Here is a 22,097-nt window from a genome sequence, read left to right on the forward strand (position 1 = left end):
GCATTAAAAAAAAAAGTTATGAACATCGTGTATGCGTTCGACTAATAATTCCATCGTAATAATAAAACGCTGATTCAAATCTTGGATTTTGACAAAACCACAGCACCTAGAGTCTTGATTTTTTCAGGGTATATTGGTTTAATAAAGTACAATATAATCATGTAAAAAATTAATTTTAAAAAATCAGTGAGGGCGTCCTCCTCAGCAATTGTTATAATATGGCTTTAATAGAGGAGGGGTGCACATTAGGTCAAATACATTAGGCCACATTATATTTTTAAAAAACAAGAAGTTAGTAGGCAATACTTGCGTGTGCCCCCTGATCCAGGGTCTTCACACACACACCAGACAATGAGTAACAGCTCTGAAACCCCTATTTTTAGTGACAAGTCTGTGAACTCGTGACCAAATAACCGGTGTATCACTAGGTGATTTCATGACTTCTAAAGGTCTGAAAATATCCATGTCAATAGAGCAGATATCAGACTGTAACAGGCTGTCAGATTATTTATAGAATAGTTCATCTTATCATGTTGGCGTGTTGGTTGACTGTCCACACACCTGTAAGAGCCGATCTTGAATAATAAAAATGAATGATTTGAAACTACTTGGTACTCTAGTTTGGTAAATCTTTCCCTGGACAAGTCCTTTTCAGAAGTCCTTTTCAGAGGGCTGAACTTTTGGAACTCTAGGGAGTGCCATCTTCAGGTCATCATTTTAAGATAAAAATGAATGACCAGAGCTATTATTCCACTGTGCTTGATCCCACTTTGTTTGGGAATAACAAGCAAAAGAGTTTTGAATTTATTTGGTAACAGATTTAAATCAAGATTTCTACTTGCCCATAATGGTTTATTAGGAGTTGGGCAAATGGACCATGAGAACACTTTGTTCTTTGGGGGTGATTAAGGCATTGGTCATTCATAGAGTTACTCCTGTACTAACATCTCAATATTTGGAAAGAGGAGTATCCAGCAGGGTTAGCTTCAGATCTGGGGATTTGACAGATATGTACAAGACAAGATGATACATGTCTTGCATCCTTTAAAAAACTTATTAAAAACCAATATATACAAGTATATATCAAGTTGATGACACATTGTATCATGCTTGATATGCATAAGGTGGTGCGAACCTGTCACCAGGATGGTTGTTATAAATATAGCATTTACAGCCATTTTTGAGCCAGTATATCTATAGCATCCAGCCATACAGTTTCTTTTGGTACTGTACTATTTGTGGCAGGTCTTTCACAGATTCTTCCTTAAATATATAGGGTGGTATGGTAGGTGTGCATTGTGCAACTATGATGATGTATCACAAAAAGTGGAGAAAAATTACCTTGTTTTACAGTTTTGATGGGGGAGGGGCTGAGGGAGCATGATTACAGGCACAGTTGTCGGCTGTCCTGATGGACAGGATCAAATTGGAAGAGGGGAGGATAACAACAACATATGGGGGGGGGGGGCTACATTAACCCTATGCCTGGGCACGACAGGCCATAATAAATATAGCTGTGTTTACACTGACATCCGATGTACACCGGGCGGATCTTGGTAGGCGCAAGTTGCTTGAGTAGCGGTAGGTGCTGCCAGGAGTAGTGGCAGAGTGAACGGTAGTCAGCGTAAGTTCCATCAGGCATATGTCAGATGATTTACTCCTGACAAAAGTCGGAACTAAGAAATTTATTTCGCATGGTTGAAAAAGGTCACAGAAACACCGGAAGTGGTAGCTTATGTTTACGCAGACCATTGCTTGGTGAAACTGGTTGGTGTAGTGCTAGGAGTAGGCTAGGTGTGGACACGCAGTAGGAGTAGGAAAATATTTGTAAGTTTATGCAGGGTGTAACTCAAAATGTGAACACGACTTATAACAACTTTTAAATAGGAATTTCTGGAGTGTTTTTGACCTTCAAATTGAGGCAAAACTTAACCAAAAATGAAATATTTTGTATAAATTTTGGTGACAAATCTCATCAAACGGAGATACTAACCAAAACAGTAATGAGTTATAATTGAGGGGGTGGCAGCAGAGATCTGCAGTCGCTCCCTGTAGATAAACCCTGCAGATATGTAAGAGGTTCAAAATTTGTTTTGGATTTGTACAAAGGTAGGTCATCATGGCATGACTTATTTTTAATACTACCACTTCAGAAGAGTCCAAAGAACAGTGGGGCATAGGTTTAAAAACAAGTTATTTTTGAAAGTGTGATGACACTTCAATTGTAAATTATAGTAAAACCAGTCAACAAAATGCAAATATTGATTATGTGTATAGAGTGCATGTTGATATAAAACGAAAGCAAAAATAGATAGACAAGTCACACCATAGACAGAAACGTTTGCAAACCAGGCCACTTGCGCCAGCTGCGTACGTGTCATATTGCCCTCGCGTAAATTCACATTAAGCGCTAACTAGTGACATGCATTACGCAAAGCGCAACACGGGCAACTAGTGCTAGTGCTGCGCATAACAGCTGCGTGATGACCTATAATATAAAGTGGGTTATCATAAGCAAACGTCTGTCATACCTTTTTGGCATTTCGAGATATGTCCATTTCAGATCAAAAGGTTAGTCAGTAAACATACACAAATATAAGGCTGATATCCTTTCATAGTTCAGCAAAAATGAACTTTTGAGAGTTATAATTGGCTTTAATTCTTACAAACCAGTGCAGATTGAATTTTGAATTGTATGTAATTGAAAAATTGACCGTTCCCCTTTCCATGCAAGAACTTGTTACAAATTGTATATTTGCAAGCAGCACATTAAGTGTCCAGCTCAAGATTTTAATCAGCTTAGATTTTTAAAGACAAAGAGTAAATTAGCAGTTTTATGAATGATTTCCTTTGACTCATTAGGATGGTCAATTTAATTTTGGCCATGATGATACCCACCTGGTACATGGCATGGACAATAATAGGCTGACCATTGGGTTTTTCACATAAAAGTTTGTGCAAGTGGTCAAGTCAGTTAATTTTGTTTGGATATCATATTCATGGGTAAAATGATACTGAAAGTGTTTACACCAATGTGGCAATATTGGTGTGTAAAACCCCGGCATGTCCCAACCCCTACTACATGTAGCCGGGTAATTGCTGTAAACCCCAGCCTTTTGCCATGGCTCAAGTCCCTGCCCAAATTCCAAGCTCTTTGGACAAGGTCAACTCCCTGAACAAGGGCCGACACATGCCTGGCCCTGAATTTGTGACCACTCCCTGACCAAATGTTGTGTCAACTGCCTGGACATCTCCAGGCACCCAGTGGGCACAGGGTTCCAATTGACAAGTGCATTAATCTTGAATGGTGCTGTTTCCTATTGTGGGAATTGTATAGCTGTTGTGGTAATGGTGTTTGTGTTACCCTTTCCTCTGGATAAACAAACAAACAAACAGATAGAGACCATGCAGAAGGGACCAACAAACAAAGCACAATTAAGTTACACTCTCAAACTCCCGGGCTCAAACTATGGGGACAACAGTTTGGTTATGCATATATCAGACCCAAATGTAAACACACTTTAGCACTGAAATTGGCAAGATTCTGCGTTCTTTGCACACATGCAGTAAAATCACGTTGAGAGAGGGTCAGCAGGACCACTTTGCAATTTTGCCCCTCTTGTAAATTTTGCGTACTGGCTGCTCAGAATACTTGGTAAGAATCGCAGTAGCTTTGATATAAATGCACATGAAAAAGGAAGTCAACATTCCCAGTAGAAATGTAGCATTGATTAAAGCTTCAGTACCTTTAAAAGCAGTTGTGTTTTATGCAACTGAACTCTGCTAATGGCCTTCAGTGGGTTGTTGCAGTTACCAAAATAGACACATACTTTAGAGGAAACAAATCCCAGGTACGCACCAATATTCAATCCAGGTAGATTGAGAGATAGGCAGCGATCAGAGAAGACATCATACCCTTCCCAGAATCCTTTGAATCATGGTACATCACCGCATTATAGTAGCAAAGGACACTCTTATTTGTACAGGTGCCCTTTGTTTTCATGTTGAGAACAGACTGGCTACACATAGGTCGATTGTCATGAAATAAACATATTTTGCAAGATCTGGATGTGCTCTATTCACTGAGGTAGTTTTTGTCACTATCCTCGATCCATGTTGTACTTGATAGCAAAACAATACAGAAAATTGAAATGGAAGAAATGCATTGTGGGAAGTGTAAGATATCTTGTGTGGGGAGAGATGTGTTTGAGCAGTATCTATTTGTGATGTGGCTTCTCGTTTTTGTTGATTCTTCAATTTATCTTCCTGGCAGGTTAGTATAGTGAACTTACTAAAAGTGGGATTAAATTAAAACATCCAATGCAGAGAGTAAAGTTTGTGAAGGTTGTACAGGGAGTATTAAAGTTGTCTAGCTTTGAAGGTAGGATTGGGCTCAAATACAGTGATAGCAATTTCTTGCATATATTCAGCGGTACCAACATGTTACCAGTGTTGGGTGTGTTTGTATTGACCAAGCAAACTTTGTCAGTAAAATGTGCAATGCTCCAATAATTTTAAAGAAATACATAGGATTTTGCCTGACCTGTTATTTTGTAGCAACTGACAGATGAAATTTGCATTCTGTTGGAAAATAAATCAACCAGCAACAAATGATATTGGAGCTGACCCGAATTGAATGGCAGCAAACAATAATATTGTGTAAATTGATGTATAGTATTCATACGTAACGATAAACGTAAATAGAAAGCAAAATTATACAATTCTAGCAATTTGACGTGCGGGTCACCATCAGAGTTTGAAATAAAAACCTTCCTTTTTTTACTTCTATGCTACTCAAATTTGGTACACTCACCGGAGCGCTTTCACTGGGTCAACCGGCGTCTTCAGCGGATGTCATTGCTCTGAAGATTGTTGTTGCTAGTGATGTAGGACTAGGACACCTCCGATGACGTCACAAATGTTGATGACGTCAAATAGGAAGATGTTGTGGCAACCCCTTGGTACCGGGGTCAGGAGGTTGTCCCAGACAAGGTTGATGTCTAACCCTTTGTTAGACATTGTATATATTGTGTTTTCAACAATAACACAGTCCATCCACTAGGTTTGGGAGGCAGGCAGGGGTTATCCCATCTCCAGGTCATAGCTTGTTTATTTAATGCAATTCTGTTGGTGTCGCTCTGAGGCAACAAATACAAAAACCTTGTTCTATAGTGCCACCACTGGGTATTGTGTGATTCTTTTGCAATCAGTGGTAGGGGGCATGGGGAAAAATTTGCCCCATCTTAAATTCGATCTCCCACCTCGATGTCCCCAGTAAAAACCCCAAAATTTCCACTGTTTACTGCTATATTGCCCAAAATTAGTCTTCGTCACCCCAACCCTAAATTGTTTTCTGTAGCTGCCACTGAACACAACCATTTTACCATCATGTTTGAGTGAGTAGCCAGTGATTTAATGTAATATGTGTCACAGTACCAATTGACATGTTGAACAAAGCATCATTGTTGCCAAACAGCATCCCTATTATTGTTATTAGCAACCACTGCAAGGCAGGGAGTCACATTCTCTCTGAATTACCTCATTTTGTTGTTAAAAATTATCAACTTTTTTTAAAAACCACAACGTCATACCTGTGATATTGCCAATTAAAGGAGCATTTCTTGATCCTAGCTTCCTCTTTTGTGACATTTTTCAGTAGATATCCACAAGAACTGCTTATTCCCAAAATTTCAGTTGATTCTGATTTTGCGTTTGCGAGTTATGCATGATCATGTCTATTACACTGCTCCATAGGCTACTGTGTTGTAATTTCAATTTTCATTCTGGTGTACCAGAACGTAATTCAAATTTGACGAAATTTTTTGTACATTTAGCCAGAGGTTTCCAGTGGTATAACAATCTTGGGAAGAACACATACGAGCCCGAACTTTACCCACACAATTTATCTTTTTTAAGGAGAAATACGCATAAATAAATTGCAACGAAAGTGTCAACTTGTAATGCAATAATTATTCTCTTCGAATGGAGATAAACTTATTTAAGCCCTTTAATGTTGCAAATCTTTTTTCATCTTTTTGCATTACAATATTGTGATTGTTGAAGTTTTGTAGGCCCCTAATTGTTAGACAATGATGAAGGTGCTTCTATAATATAGGCCTATAGATGAAAATGTTATTGGCAGTATGGAGCTTTTATAACTTGTCTTCATTTGCAAGTAATTAGGCTAGACCTATGTGTGAAATTATTCACTTGTTTATTATGGAACTCTTACATACAATGTATGTAATCAGTATGACGTCATTGACCAGTTGAATGTTAATTACTTTGATAACTCTAAAATCATTTTCTTTGTATACCATAAAGATAATATCTATATTTTGTTGATCAAACATGTTCGTTATCATGCATGTATTGGATGCAAGCCAGCAGTTGCAAATAAAATTTTAAATTATAAAATCGAATGGATATTTATGTACAAACATGTTAATAATTGTTCATTGTTAAAAAACAACACCTAAATGTGGTGAAAAACAAACATTGTCTCTGAAGAGAAAGTATTCTGTGTTACTTGAAACTTCTCTTGAGGTAGTAACCATGGTTACGATGCCAATTATGTAAACACAATCTCCATGACTAGGGAGTAGGAACACTGTGGTCATGCGGATGGCCGTGAACTTTGATTAGAGTGGATAAGAGTGAGTTAAAGGAAGCCAGTAGAGCATCAGAACTAGTTTCAGCAGTCATGTTGCGTAGTCATACAATCTTGCAGTCCGGGTCTAGAAACTTCTTGACACTATTATACCAGACTTGGGTGTTTGCGCGTTGATCAACAGACTATCATTTAGTGTACAACTTTGTCTAAGGTCCATCCAGCAGAATTGATGTTGGTAGGAGAGTGGAACCGTGTTGGCCCATTCGGGATTATGAAAGGTTGGTAAACCAGGGGTAGAACATGAATGAATACAACAATTTAACAGGTGTTCAGGGTTGAGAATTGTGGACTAGAATCAGAAATTGATTTTTGCATGAGTAATTGGATGAATTGCAAGTTCATTTTGTAAATTTTATTAAAAGTCTAGCTCAGATATTTTGCAAGAATCAAATGATCACAGAATTCCTTTTCAATAATCAAGACAGATTCTTATCCAGACAGATTCTTGCACTGAGTGACGAAAGTCTTGTATGTTCTGTTGTGTTAGGTTTGTTTTTTGTTACCAGATAATATCATTGGAGAATTTTGATCATTTGTTGTATTATGAATGTACTGATTGTCGGTGCAATTCTGTGGCATTGTTTAAGTTGATAGAGAGCTTGTTATTGTTAAATAATTATGATGGAATCATGATACATGAGAATTTTCCTGTTAAAACATGGTTTCATGTTTTTTGTTACCCAAATTTCTGTTTTATTTATTTTTAGCCCATTTTTGAGCATTTTAAACAGATTTTTCAGGATTTCCTATTTGAAATGTATTATCATGCCTGTTTATTGGTATCTCAAACTAACTATGGAAGGAATTGCATTCTAGGCTTTGATGCTATTATGACACAGAAATCCGATAGGAAATGAAATGATTATCAGGAACCTATGATATGAATACTATTTACGTTTCTCTGCATGAGTTTTAAAAATGATGAACAAAATTATAATAAAGAATAGGCCTACAATATTGTTTGGTTCTATGGATTTTTAAATGGCATACTATAGAAAAAGTATTTTAACTCGTGTACATCGTGGAATATACTCTTTGCGTCCCTGTGCGTAGTAAGCTGTTTTACGCAGATAACTTGGCTAATATGGACGCGTAGAAATAGCGTTGTACGCTTGTGTATTAGCATGATTAGTCGCGGAGTAACAAGCGTAGTTGAATGTTCCACGATGTACACAAATTAAATAATTTTTCTATAGCAGTTGCTAGAAGGTGCTAATGCTACTAGCATTTGGGATCAGCATCTAGTTGTGGCTAGTGACATAGCGACAAAGTTGCCTTCATGTCGACTATTTGCGATTTGACTAGCGACTTATTGATCAGATATTATCAATTGTTTTCTAATAGCGATGGAATTTACGTCACAAAAAAACCCCGCTACGTTCGGTGTGATGACCTAGAATGATATGCCCTTTAGCCTGCAACATGTTTATGAGTTGCACGTGAAGTAGTGAACATGAAGTGTTGACCATACATGTCCTTGTACTTTGTTACTGACGAAATGTTTGATTTTAATTACTGCCACGTACAAGAACGGGAACATTAATTCAAGGACATTGATCCCACTATCTGTAAAATGATTATCAATGAGCATGACTATAAATACAGCAATAGTAAACTCGTACAAGTAAACAAAGTGTCCGACATGTCATAATGACGTCAAAATGTATACAGCCATATATCCAGTTACCATTACTAGCTTTGTTGTATGGTTTCTTTCTTCACATTGATTGATATTTGTCGTAGAGTAAGGATGGGAGGAGGGGGAGGGGATTGTTTTTTTGACAAGAAGTATAGATTTTGATACCAACCTACACATAAGCAAGACAAAAATTAAATTTTCAATTGTTACTTGCTGAATATGAACATATGATCATAGATTCAGAGTGATGACAGCAACACCTACTTGTTCCATATTGCCATGCATACATAAATACATTTGAGCTGTCTCATCGTTAAGAGGGATAGAGCGAAAGAGGCAGAGCAAAACATGTGTTTGCACAAGCGCTAAAAATAGTGTTGACTTTTTGCTTGTGGGGTTGCTGAACTGTTGTCTTGTCCCTGTAAAGGTTAATTGGGTAATTTGTTACAAGCTAGTCCAAGGTGAAGTACCTTCCTTCACACAATTTAGTTCATATATTGGTACTCATATAAAAGATTCTGTAAAAGGTAACTTACTTTGCTTTGTAAATAACAACTTGCACAAAGCATTCAAGTTTTAACAGAAAGTTGTTTGGACAAAATGCTGTATAATTGAAACATGAAGAATGGAAACATGAAGAATGTTAACTGGCATTGACTTCAGAATTGGTTTAACAACATCATTAACATTGATAACAGTATAAAATGAAACCCCGGGAATGAAGCCCAGTTGAAGTAATATGAAAACGCATTCTACTTGTACTAACTACTTTACTAAATACTAATTTCATTTTTTTTTTCAAACTCATAACTGACCATTTAAATCTGTTTCTTTTTCGCATCATTTCCAAGTTCAAGATAGCTCTGCTAGTCCTAGTCCTAGAAGAAATCCTTTTTGGGGACCCAATTCATCGGGTCGCCTAGTTACTATTATGCCTTTGAAAAACCAAAATCACTTGAGAACCAAGCTGTCTGAGAAATCTGTGCAAGTTGGTCTAATGACATAAGATTTTGAAGGCCATACATGTAGTAATAGCAGTAAACTGGTAAAGGCTGTAACTTGTAAGGTCAAGAGGAGAAGGAATTGCCATGCTCTCCCATCAGACACTATCTTTAAAGATCTTCTCTTTTTAATTTTAGGTGAAGAAGGTATTTCCTTGATTCATTTAGAGTAATGGGGGAACTGTAATGATCCTTTGACAAAGATAGCATACAAAGAGAGAGGGAGAGAATTTTCCATGCAATATGAACTCTATAGCTCTCCTTAATAAAAAATTCCTTTAAAAAAGGAATGGGGCATCCAATGGGAGCTTGTGCTGAAATGTAGCCGTTTGGATTTAAAAAAACTTATTTAAAACAATTGTAACAACAAAATGTTATAATGTTGTCACACAAATGTGCTACCATATTGCAAATTTGGCAATCCCAGCTACTTGGATGATGGAAACTCCTCCTGAGGTTGTTACCATTTAAACCATAATGATGTACAGTATACATTGCGATGTTGTTTTGTTTACATATTCTCCAAAAATGATGTAGTTTTGTTGGCAATCTTGTCTGTGATTTTTTCTGTGACAGTAACCCTTAATACAGATGTACTATAAACCCTTAAAAGACAGTGCACTACTAGTCCCCATTGTTGACCCATTGTGCTGACTTTGCTTTTGTGTTCCATTTTTCATGTCCACAGAGACTGCTGTGGGAGGGAGTAGGGGAGATACTGTCAACATTGAAAAACACTTCAACAGTATGCATCTGAAAGGTAGAGGGCTATTCCATTTTCAATGTGCACTCCCTATTTGCATGCAATTCTAGCAATTGATTATAATTTTTGTTGCACAGACAAAACCGGCCTCTGGGTTAGGTTTGGTATTGGAAGCTTCATCATTTACAATGGCAAAGCTACCAGCCTTATTTTATTTTCCTCTTTTTTGGCAATATCCATCCTGTTCTTTTGACATGATCTGTGGATATTAGATATACAAAACATGAGAATCAAAACAGCTTGTAAATCAAATCATGATGATTGTTTTGCAAGCCAAAAAAGTATATACTTCCAACAATTTTTTTAAGGATTTTTGCTTTTACCAATTTGGTTATATTCAAGCAAACTGTAGATTCAAAAGTAAAACAGGGACTGTCTTTTGGAATTTGCAGAGAGCATTAAATAGCTCTTCTGGAGTCTTCAAGGAGAGCTGTTTAGAGCATTTACAATAGAATGTAAGGAGAGAATGTTAACTAAGGAGAGCTAAATGTCACTCTCCTATATCAGATTTAAGGAAAGCAGCAGAGAGCATTTGCTCTTGCTCTGCTCAAAAGCATTCCCTGACTAAAGCTGTTTTTGCTTTCCTCACAGAATTGATCTGCAAGTTCAAATTGACCTGTTCCAAGTTCTAGGCCCTATATTCTACATCAGAAATCCTTTCCTGATGCTGAAATGTATGCAAATTGCACCACAAGTTATGATGTTTCAGCTAAGGAGCTGCAAATACACCTAAATATCTTGTCATTCCAAACAAACAAGCTGTTGTCTATAAACAACAACAACTTGCGGAAAGGACATCCTCTACTTCATTGAACTAAAAGCTATTTTTGTATCACAAGCTAGCTTCCTCCAGCCACCATGATTCAGCCAATTCTATATATAATAAATAGTCTTGTGTTACGGGCCTTGTTGTGATGCAAAGACACTGCACAAAATACTTGGCGCTGTATAAGTAACGCATCCGCTGCACTTACTAAGTATAGATACCGCACCGCTTATTTGAATAGATTTTCTGGATTGTTCGTTTTAGTTATCCGTTATGGATTGTTTTAAGTTTGCATATAAACATTGGTAAATGCACTTTCGTTTACTGTAAATAGGATGAACATGTCTCGGGCAAAGTCTAACAGAGATTTCCAACTTTGACTCTCTATCCCCATAATGTAGCCGTTGGGAAGGTTATAAAAGGTATACTCAGGACTGCCAAAATAGGAAATCAAGAAAAGCCTTGCTGACGTTAATGTACATATATGGAGTGGTTGTAGTGGCGGGAAAACAAGAAAATCTTAAGTGCAAATTGGAGTATGGCCAAGGTGTTAGTAGCAATATCTTGTAGAAGTTGAGTGTAAATATATGGAGAGAGGGAGAGATATCGGTCAGTTAGTCATGTCTGAATGGCTAGTGTTTTTTTCAAGGGAAGGGGGACTTCTGAAGTTTCCCCTTCGGGCTTATTCAGATGGGTAGATTTATTGTCTATAGTTTCATCGGAGACAGATGTAAATTTCTTTTACTATCAGTTTTTCTCATTGCACAGGGGTGTTTTGATGGGAAATGGGAAGCGGATTTTAGAATTTGCCTGTTAAGGGTTGCTACAGAAGGACAATTTTCAAGTCATTACTTTCTTTGCAGACCTGCTGTTAGTCCACCTTGGTCTGGGGCGGACATTTTATAAATGAATTTAGAAGAGCAGCAACGACACCACTTGCATTACATTCCTGATGTTAAATCTACATCATATGCAAAATTTCAGGAAAAATGAACGAGTCCATTTTATTTTAGGGCCATTTGTCTATAACTGGTCTTTACATGTAGCCCTATGGAAAGAGTGCCCGTCGAGGGCGCTATAACCCCCATTTTAGGACCAAAATGTGATTTAAAATAAACCGGACTCGTGCGAATTTTCTAAAATTTTCAGAGTATGTAGTATGAACATGTAGAAATATAATCAAGTAGTTGCCCTACCTGCTCTTCTCCGAAAAAATAAAAAGTCCTATACCTCAATGATAATGAAACCTACAACTGGGCAAAGATTTGGAACATAGTTTTGAGGGATGGGGTGGGGATAAATTGCCTTCCTAACACCAGGTTACACCATATATTCAGATTGTCAAACATTTTCTGGCATTAGAATGAAGATACGGAATAAAAACTTGATTTCAACAAAAGAAAACAAGTCTTAAGATTTGATTTGATACATTGAAAATGATGATGAACATCTTAAATCTCAGCATATTCCAGCAGAAAAATTGCTTTCTAATGTTCAAAGAGTTTGCAAGTTGTGATGAAGTTGGTGAAACCGGTGATTGGTAAATGTACATGTAGTTGCTAGGTGTGGTCACAAAACTTTGGATGTTTCCCCTCTGTCTGAAATGATATCCGTTTGCACCAAATCTCACGTATATAGGCCAAATATTCAGGGCAATTGCAAATGGACATTTACTGTTAATGAATCCCACATATAGGCCTTTATATCAGATATTGCTTAGAATAAAAAGCTGCCCCTCCTTTTAGGTAGTGAAACTTACATGACAAACATACGGCTCTCAAACATGCTCATCTACCAGGTCACAGTTCTTTAACCTCAATATGTGAATACATATATAGATGACCTTTGAGTGTATTGGGTACAAAAACTCATACCCCCACATTCCCACAACCTGAGGTTAAATTTTGAGCTATATGATACCTAAATGGATGTTAATAAACTTGTTATTGGAAATGAGAGTAATTTTGTTTGACATTGGATGTCATGTGACATCCAGGATGAGGATGTGGTCATCTATTCTTTTCCACATTTGAGGCGTTACCTGAACATAGTATGAATTCCTTCCTTTTCAGTAAGTATAGACATATTAAAAAATGCATTCTAGAAATGTAACCCACAAGTTCCTGAATGGGCATGATATCATTTACTTGCTTTATAAACATTAGGCAACAAAAAAGGGGAAAAAAACCTGTTCAACCGGCCTGACCAACCCAGATTTTCCGGTTTTGAGATATAAAAAAAATTGCTCTATGTATGTAAATTCAGCTGTGTTTTGGCCAAAATTTAATGGAAATTGTTGTATGCATGTAAAATCAGCTGTTTTGGGTAAAATGTAGATTTATTTTCACTGAAGAAAAAAATGTATGCAAAACATGGAAAAAATGCAAAAATTATATGTTAATTTATTTCCAGATTTTGGTGATTTTTAGAGTCATTTAAAAGCAATTAAACAAAAAATGCCTGACTGACCCTCCCTACTAAAAGGTCTTAAAGGCCTTAGTGTGAGCTAAGTTTTTGAACTTATTTATAAAAATTTCCAATTTGCCTGAAGGGTCATGAATCCGAAATGGTTAAAGCTAGGGTTTAGGGCATTTTAGGTTAAGATTTAAGAGTTAAAGTTAGGGTAAGAGTTTGATTCTTAAGTCTGATTCTTATTCCACATCGCAGCGCGATGCGATGCTGTGATGCTTTTAAAACCTCGCAGCATCGCGCGATGAAATTAAAATGTACATCCAACTCCATCGCGGACCGAAATTTCCACCGCGCGATGAGAATTTTTACCGCCGAGCTTGTAAAAACCTGGCTCAGATTTCAGTTTTTATAGCATCGCAGCATTGCATCGCGCTGCGACGTGGAGTAAGAACCGGACTTTAGGATTAGGGATAGGGTTAGGCTAGGAGTTAAGATTAGAGTACAGGTTATTAGCATTATGTTTAGGTTTCGAATAGGTTATAGGTTTAGGGTGGAGTTTTGGGTTAGGGTAAGAACTAAGATTTATATCAACTTTTATTAGGTTTTGAACTAATGACCTTTCTGACTATCGTGGACCTATAGCTAAGAGGAGTGTGTGCTCTAATCTTTTGAGAATTCCTCATTCAAACTTGCCTTTTTAGATCTTGTGCATATATATAATAAGATTTGATCTGATTTGATTTAAAAAAAAAGTGTGCCAAAGATTTCCTTGGGTTCTTTTTCTTTGGCATTTCTTGTTTTCTGTCTTTCCCGTTCTTGTGTTTGTTTGTTTGTAGACAGTAGGGGGAGGAAGAATATTGTTTTTGAATCCTATACTTCAAATGTTGCTACATTGTAATATAGTAGAGTATCCTATCAGACATCATGGTCCCAACCACCAAGTTGGTATTCAAATGGCTTCACAACATACCAGCCTGCCACACATGCATACCTGACTGCCAATCGCTTGGCATGATTGTACTGTTTATAATGATGTTCAAATCCCCTGCAGCACACTCCTTGCTCATTCGCTGCCTGACTTACTTGATCTCCCTTGCCCTCCCTGTTCTATTCTCTCTTCCCCCAGCAGTCATATACCCTGTTGACATTATACTAAGTAGCTATAACTCTTGTGACATCATTTCTTAAGTGACGTCTTTCCTTGTTATGACCTTGAAGAAGACGCGTGGGACTGGCATGTACACTTGATATTGCTATAGGGCTGAAAGGGTGGTACTGACATGTGACGTCATACATGTCATCCATATTACACATTTCCCCCCCTTCGTTCACCCCTTGTTCATGTTGTTTACGCTAACAAAAATGTATTTTTGGCGGGTGAGAATGTGATATAAAAAGAAAAAGAGGACCTTTTTTTAATTATTGTTGCTGCTGACTGGAAAATAGTTTGAAAAACAACTCTTAAACACACTTAACTTGTCCCTAGAGGAAGTATAAATAAGGTACATAATGGTGCCCTTTAGTTGATCACATCATAGAGAGAAGAAAAAGGTGTCTATGATCACATACATGTATGATTTATACCAATACCATCTAGACATGAAATATTTGATTCTGAAATCACTACCATGGCCATCTTGAGGTTATAAAGACCCTTACATCTTGAATAATTTAATCCTGATATTAGTTTATGATAAATTGTGTGTATTTTTAGATGTGATGTTTAAATTAATGAAGGAATTATGAAGGAGGGGAGAGTCACACTAGGATATTTTCTTGCATGTGCACATTTTGTACGTATTGTTGAACACAATTTGTGAGCCAAGTATCTTGGTATCTGCTTAGCATGAAGAATTTTGATAAGCTAGGTTTTGCCTCACCAAATAAGAAACCCAGTGAAGATTGATTTCTAAATTTATTGCCAAGTTTATAGTTTTATTATACCATTTCCTACCTATGTCCATATTTGTACTAATTCCCCACCACCCATACCACTGCCAGGTAATATATAGCTACTTTTATACCGCTTTCTAGTTATATGCAGCTGCATGTTTAATTACGTTTCTTTTTCCCTCTAAATTAATTTTCTAAAATAAATGATAACTTGCATCTGGAACGTATTACAAGATTATACTTATTACATTCCAGGCAATATATTAATTTAGTAGATTAAATAGTTGAGCATTTTATTAAAAAAACACGCAAACAAATTTTGATAAAAGTTTTTTAATATTTGTTTGATCAAAATTAGATTACAGTATATTTCAATGAAAATCAATAAATGATTGGCATGTCAGTTTTATCTGTTGGGGCTAATGACTTCAAAAACAGTGATATGATGTTCATTAAAAGTCACACTGGCTAATGTATCCTACAAGAGAGCCTTACTCGTCTACATGCCCCATACTGTCCACCACTTGAAGGCGTCACAATCTGAGGAACAGAGCAAAGTGAAGTAAAGCCCAAACCAGTTGATATGTGGGTATGAATTTTAACTCAACAAGAAAGATTAATACTATTCTCTGGCAAGATTTAGAATTATAAAATTATTATTGACTTAAAATGATAGAACATTTGCAGGAAAATATCAAAGCGGTTTACATGAATTCGGCTACCACTAGGGTATAATCAAACCATGTTGTCAACGACAACGGCATAGGTAATACCACTAACGGCTCTCCATTATACACCAGGGTGGGGTGGAGCAAGCGAAATAAAATGTCTTCCCCAAGGATACAACATGTTGGACCTGATGTGAGTTGAACCCGCAACCTTGCAATCATGAGTTGGATGCCCTAACCGTTAGGCCACCATCCTCCCTTGTAAACATATTTTAAGTCATTTTTAAATGACATTCTATTTATAAACTGCAGTATCAGTGACCCATTTCCTTAGATAGTTGAAAATATGAGCAGTAATTAAATGTTAGATTAATGTTTTTCCTGCATGTTTAATAATGGTTTTCCTGCTCATTTAACAATGTTTATAAGAAATATAATTTGTTCTTCAATATATTCCCTTCACTTCATATACTTGTTGGTTTCAACAGCTTGTTGGTTGCATAGAGAGGTCTCATGTCAGTTTGAAAAGTGAAAATCCCTGGAAAGATACAAATTACGTCCGGGTGAAAATTGTTCTCGAATGCTGGCTTGAGTTTAGACAGCTGCTATCAGATGTTGATTTGTGCTAGCATTGGCTGGCTGGCTATCTATGTAGTAATTACATAGCTTGACTTGCACGCCTTGTGAAGCCTGGTGTGTTACGAGGCTGCCTATGCATAATAGTTCAGCTTAGTGATTGGGACGGAACTAGCAGGATAGCCAGGCGGATTGATTAGGTGTAGCGACAGTTATATGATTGGAATATAATATGAATGGGATTGGAGTCGGGTCCTGTTACAGACGGGGTAACTAACTTCTTGTTGCGTCGTTGCTGATTGTTATTATTGTTGTTAATTGCATGATAGGCTGCAACATGCATGCATGCATGTAATGTTTTAAAAGGTTGCATTGCTTGTTATAAGTCAGGCTTTGATAACATTTTGTTGTGTTTATGTTGTTATTTACAGAGGACGTTGCCAGTGGGCAGCTGCCAACAGGAGAGGCTCGAGGCGTCAACAGGCATTCAGTAGGTCCTATGGATACCAGGCATCTACAGCATGAGTGGCTGGAGTTACAGCAACAGCAACAATGGCAGCAACAGATTCTTATGGCCCAGTTCAAGCGAAGCCAAGATCAGATGTTGAAACAGCATCAGAGACAGCAGCAGGAGTTCTTACTGGTAAGTTGCTGTAGGATACGCTTGTCCCCCGCACAGGTTTGCATACATATACATGCAGGCCTATCGGAACCACTTTTCAGCCTTAAAATTAAAAAAAAAAAAACAAAAAATTTACACAAAAAGAATCTTGATTTTTAATGTCATAGTCTATTAAGGGCTGGGGTATGAAGCGTTTGGACAGTATTTATTGGAGATGAGAGCACATCAGACATATCGAATTGCATTTTGAATCTGAAGAATGTCCTTCTGATATCAAATAATTTTGATTTTTTGAAATTCGCAATGTAATACACATTTTATGGCAAATGATTAAAAATTGATATTTTTGATATTTAATAGTACTCGAAGTAAACTTTATAAATCTGATGATTTATACTTAAAGTGTATGTAGGTGGGAGGAAAAGCCGACTATCAATTGAAAATTTTGACCTTTCGTATTGAAGATATGGATTTTTTTCCAGAAACACCAACAAAACATTAGGTCTTTTTGGGAAAAAAATCCATATCTTCAATATGAAAGGTCAAAATTTTCAATTGATTGTCGGCTTTTCCTCCCAGCTACATACACTTTAAGAATATATCATTATAGATTTATAAAATTTACTTCAAGGACTGTTATATATCAAAAATGTGAAAAATGTCAAATTTTAATAATTTGTCATAAAATTTGTATTACATCGTGAATTTCAAAAATGAAAATTATTTGATATCAGAAAGACATTCTTCGTATTCAGAATGCAATTCGATAGGTCTGATGTGCTCTCATGTCCCACAAAAATACTGTCGAAAACGCTCAAAACGCTCATTCCAGATCCCTTAACTTACCGTTAAAATTGTACATTTTAAGGGCCCCCTTAGATCCCCATGAACCAATTACAAAGCACTTAATCATATGATTTTTAAATACGGTAGTTGAGTGTGTGTAAATTATTTTTCTGCATAGGATACATTTGCGTGAAAATCATTATTGTGCTTAATTCCATACCAGACACTGGTTAGAGGTTAATAACTGCGCATCGGTTATTTGGAGGGCATTGTGAAAAATCTTAACATTTTGCCTTTGGAACCGAGGGATATTCCGAGGTCCAAAGCAAAATGTTTAGATTTTTCACAATGCCCGACAGATTAGGTTACTAATATTTACGCTGACGGCGCAGAGGTCCACTGTTGAATATTAGTGACCGTGTTCAGCGTTTGCGTTTTGGCAAATGAATAAAACTGATTGGACCGCACGTATCGCGTATGAGGTTATGAATATTTATTAGTAACTGTGCATCGCGTTTGTGTTTTGAAGTCTGATTAGGTCTCACGCATCGCGTATATTCATGAGGTTATGAATTTACTCTACTGCTAGAGTTATTCCATGGCCTTGCACATAAGTAGAATGGCTTATTTCTCTGTAGAATTGATTGAAATTTGTGCATTTTTTATTTGTTTTATTGACTTGATATAATCTTTTGAAACTTTTAGTCCAAATTTGATGGGATTTTGTAGGTTATCAATAGAACTAAAATGTTCAAATGTAAAGCTCGTAAGAATTTATTTGTTTGACAAACCACTGTTTGGCTGATTGTGTCGCATCTTAGTTAGACAGAGGATCAAGTAGGCCAATGTATGGATGAATGTTCATGCAAACTCACAAACGATGGAAATATGCGTGGGCATTTATGTTTAGGCACACACAAAAACTTTTTATTTAGGTTGAATAAAAGCAGAATTGCTGAAGATGTGGTATATTTTCGTTCCTATGTTTATACTTGTCTTATTATCTGCAAGTTATTTCAGATATAACAACCTTGTGAAAATGGCAAAATGCTAACATCTAAAACCTATTCAGCATGTACAACCATGATTTTGACTTGCATAGATATGTTCAAATATGCTTCACCAAATCTGGTTTGCAGTTATAATTTACTAATAGCAAAAAACCAACTAAAAATTGCCAATTTATGTTGAAGAATAAAGCATATAAAAAAAACACTCGACAGCGTTTACTGTTTAGCATTAATAGCTTTGGCCAAATCTGACGTATGTATAATAATAATGCTAATAGCAGAATAGCTTATCCTATAAAAGGTGCACCTCTACATGTTTTTGACTGTTCTGGCCAAGCAAGCTTGCATCAAATTTGATTTAGTTCTAATGCCAATGATAGTTAAAAAATGACCCCCCCCCCAAATACTTGATGGTTACTATTTTTGCTATTGTGTTATGTGCTTTTCCCTCATAGTCACAGCAACTGCACCGGGAGAAAGTACTGGAACAACAGCGCCAGGAGCAGCAGCAACAGCAAATAGAACAACAGAAACAAGTACAGCAACTACAGCAGCAGCAGCAACAAAAACAGCAGCTACAACAGTTGTTGGCCAAGAAAGATAAACCAAGTAAGTGTTTCATAGTTAAGGGAAATCTGTACCATAAACTAATCAATGGCTAATATAGTTATATACCCCTAAATTAAACATACCAGACGGTCTATATGAATTTCAGAATATTCCTAACAAAGAAAAAGCACTTTTAATCCTTCGTTTCTGCGATTCATGGAAGCGCCATGATAGCTGCTTGCGAATCCTTTCTGCCACAAGCGGTAGTGTAACCTTTCACACAGACCCGCGGCAAGCGTAGTGTTGCTATGGCATTCGCGACCCCCACAGCTTAATTTTGGTTTTAGTGCTGTTTTTACTTTTCGTTCTCAAAAGACATTGTTGATCATAAATATTACTTAAAATACATTTTTTATGTTTTCTGTAGTTTTATGGGTAAAAATTGTCGCGTTTTCTTTTGAACGAATGTTGAATCTGAACTTTGGTAGTATTCGCCGTGTCACCAAAGTTCACGAGGGACGAGGCTCGTAACGGATTTCGCTGGTTTCAAAATCGGGTACCGTTACAGCGTAATAAAATACATCGGGTATCAATATGGCCGCCACCATGGATTACAAACTGATCGCTGATTGTCGAAGGAATTAAGAATTTCTCCTTTATTTGGACGTATATAAGCTTGGGACTTTTACTGTTTGTCGTTTTTATTATTACTGCAACTATATAGCCATTGATTAGTTTATGGTACAGATTTCCTTTAAGTGTGTTTTTCATGCAATGTATCCAGGGTTCAATTTACTTTGAAAAATGTACATAGCAATTTTAGGGAAAACATTACCGTACTAACGCGAGTATAGTCCCACCTTCGAGTAAAGTCCCACCCAATTTTGAAAAATGTTCACCCAAAAAACGGGGTGGGACTATACTCGCGTCAGTACGGTATTTAGGTGATGTTCTTTTAATATTAGCATGTTTACATTGTAAAAAATTGCTATACAAGCTGCAATTTGTGTAGTAGATTGTCCAAAATGGGGGTCATTTTGCTCTTCTGCACAAAGTAAATCGAACGCTGAATGTATCGTAATTTGTGTCTTAATCCATGTTCTCTGGATTGATACCCACAACCTTGAAGTACCTGTCTCAAGCAAGGTAAAGTATAATTTGCTCAATTCTGTCGATTTTTTAATAATAATAATAATAATAATAATAATAATAATAGCGACAAGGCACATATCCACTCAATTAAGAGCGATCAAGGCACTAAAACAAAAAACAAAAACTAACAAGACAAAGAAAACTGGAACTAAATTAAGAAACATAACTTAAGAATTACAGAATGTCTCTGACATAAGATGAGTTTTTAACAACTTTTTAAACACAGTTACATTTTTAGCAGTTCTAATATAAATAGGCAGTTCATTCCATAGACGTGGAGCTGCGATTGCAAATGATCTGTCACCCCATGTGCGGTTGGATTTTCTTTCTTGAAGAAGTTGCATGTTTCCAGATCGAAGTGTACGGGTGGGAACATAATGTGAAAGGAGTACAGATAAATATGCCGGAGCAATATCATTAATACATTTATGCTGGGGAGAGGTGAAAATATAAAATGCATCATGGGAAAATGTTGACATCCAAAGCCCGTGTAATACGATTAAAACACAGGAACCTGTGTCATTGTTTGTGTAAATGTCGATTTAGGGATTCAATCATGTTTCACCGTTGTTCATCACCGTTTAACAACGATGCGGACGCGTCGTCTGCGTGGTTTACTTCGCGAGGGCAGCTTTAGCTGCCCGAGCGAAGTAAACCACGCAGACGCGCCGGACGCGAGTTGTTAAACGGTGATGAACAACGGTAAAACATGATTGAATCCCTTTCAACAACGAAAAGAAGCTAAAAATCGTATAATTCACGATTATTTCACGAGGAAATGTCAGTTAATCATTGTCACTAGGCCTTACAAAAACTTCGATGATTTCTCTCTTAATATCATCAATAAAACTACAGAATAAAACGGCACAATTTAGCCGCTATCTGAAAATACTGAATTCAACTTGTAAGCTTGCATACGCACAAAGGTTCCATGCATGACGAATTTTACGCGCTCTCGCGTAACGCTGTAGTCTCGCTGGCGTTGGCAGATACGCTACAGTAAAAGTGTGGATTCATCACGGATTAACAACGGTTGGCTCCTGTACAAAGGTATAGGAGGAGTTGTTGAAATAATGATGATACACATGAATGCGCAGATTGCGCACTAATTGATCTCACAGAATCCTTTGTGGAACTGTTTTCAACATTATTATTATTAAATCATCACACATGTGAAAATCCTGTGGTGGTTAGCACTGTGATGTCGATCCTGGCAGGTCAAAAATTGAACTGACCAGAGCAGCTGCTGGCGGTGCATCGTATTGTGAATCGCGAGAATTGCACTGTAACATGTTAGTGGTGATCAATGGGATTTGAACCTGCAACCTCACACTGCCTTAATTTGTTCACACATTCAGCACTGCACCATATCATGCAGTGGTCACAAAATTGTTTTATTTTCATCTAATGTAATTAGATCCAAACAATAGATTGCTCACGGCTAGCAAGAAAACGTGATTACGTGTTATGTGTGCGACAGATATCAGAGACAGCAGGTGCAGAGTGTTAGGAAGTCATAATAAACAAGTGTTAATGATAGAACCCAAATTTCAACTTGCAGGATTCTTGTGATGTCTTATAGTTACA

General features: G+C 36.9%; 1 protein-coding gene across 1 annotated transcript in view; it reads left to right on the top strand.

Annotated features, from left to right (window-relative positions):
- Positions 1-22,097, top strand: part of LOC140150838 (histone deacetylase 4-like) — a 130,898-nt gene that overhangs the window by 61,042 nt on the left and 47,759 nt on the right. Inside the window, 3 exon segments of the mRNA XM_072172981.1 lie at positions 10,002-10,073; positions 16,823-17,034; positions 19,265-19,418. Of these exon segments, the coding sequence (XP_072029082.1) occupies positions 10,002-10,073; positions 16,823-17,034; positions 19,265-19,418 (438 nt within the window).

Source organism: Amphiura filiformis, chromosome 4 (genome assembly GCF_039555335.1).
Source record: "Amphiura filiformis chromosome 4, Afil_fr2py, whole genome shotgun sequence".
In the NCBI taxonomy this organism is placed as follows: Eukaryota; Metazoa; Echinodermata; class Ophiuroidea; order Amphilepidida; family Amphiuridae; genus Amphiura; species Amphiura filiformis.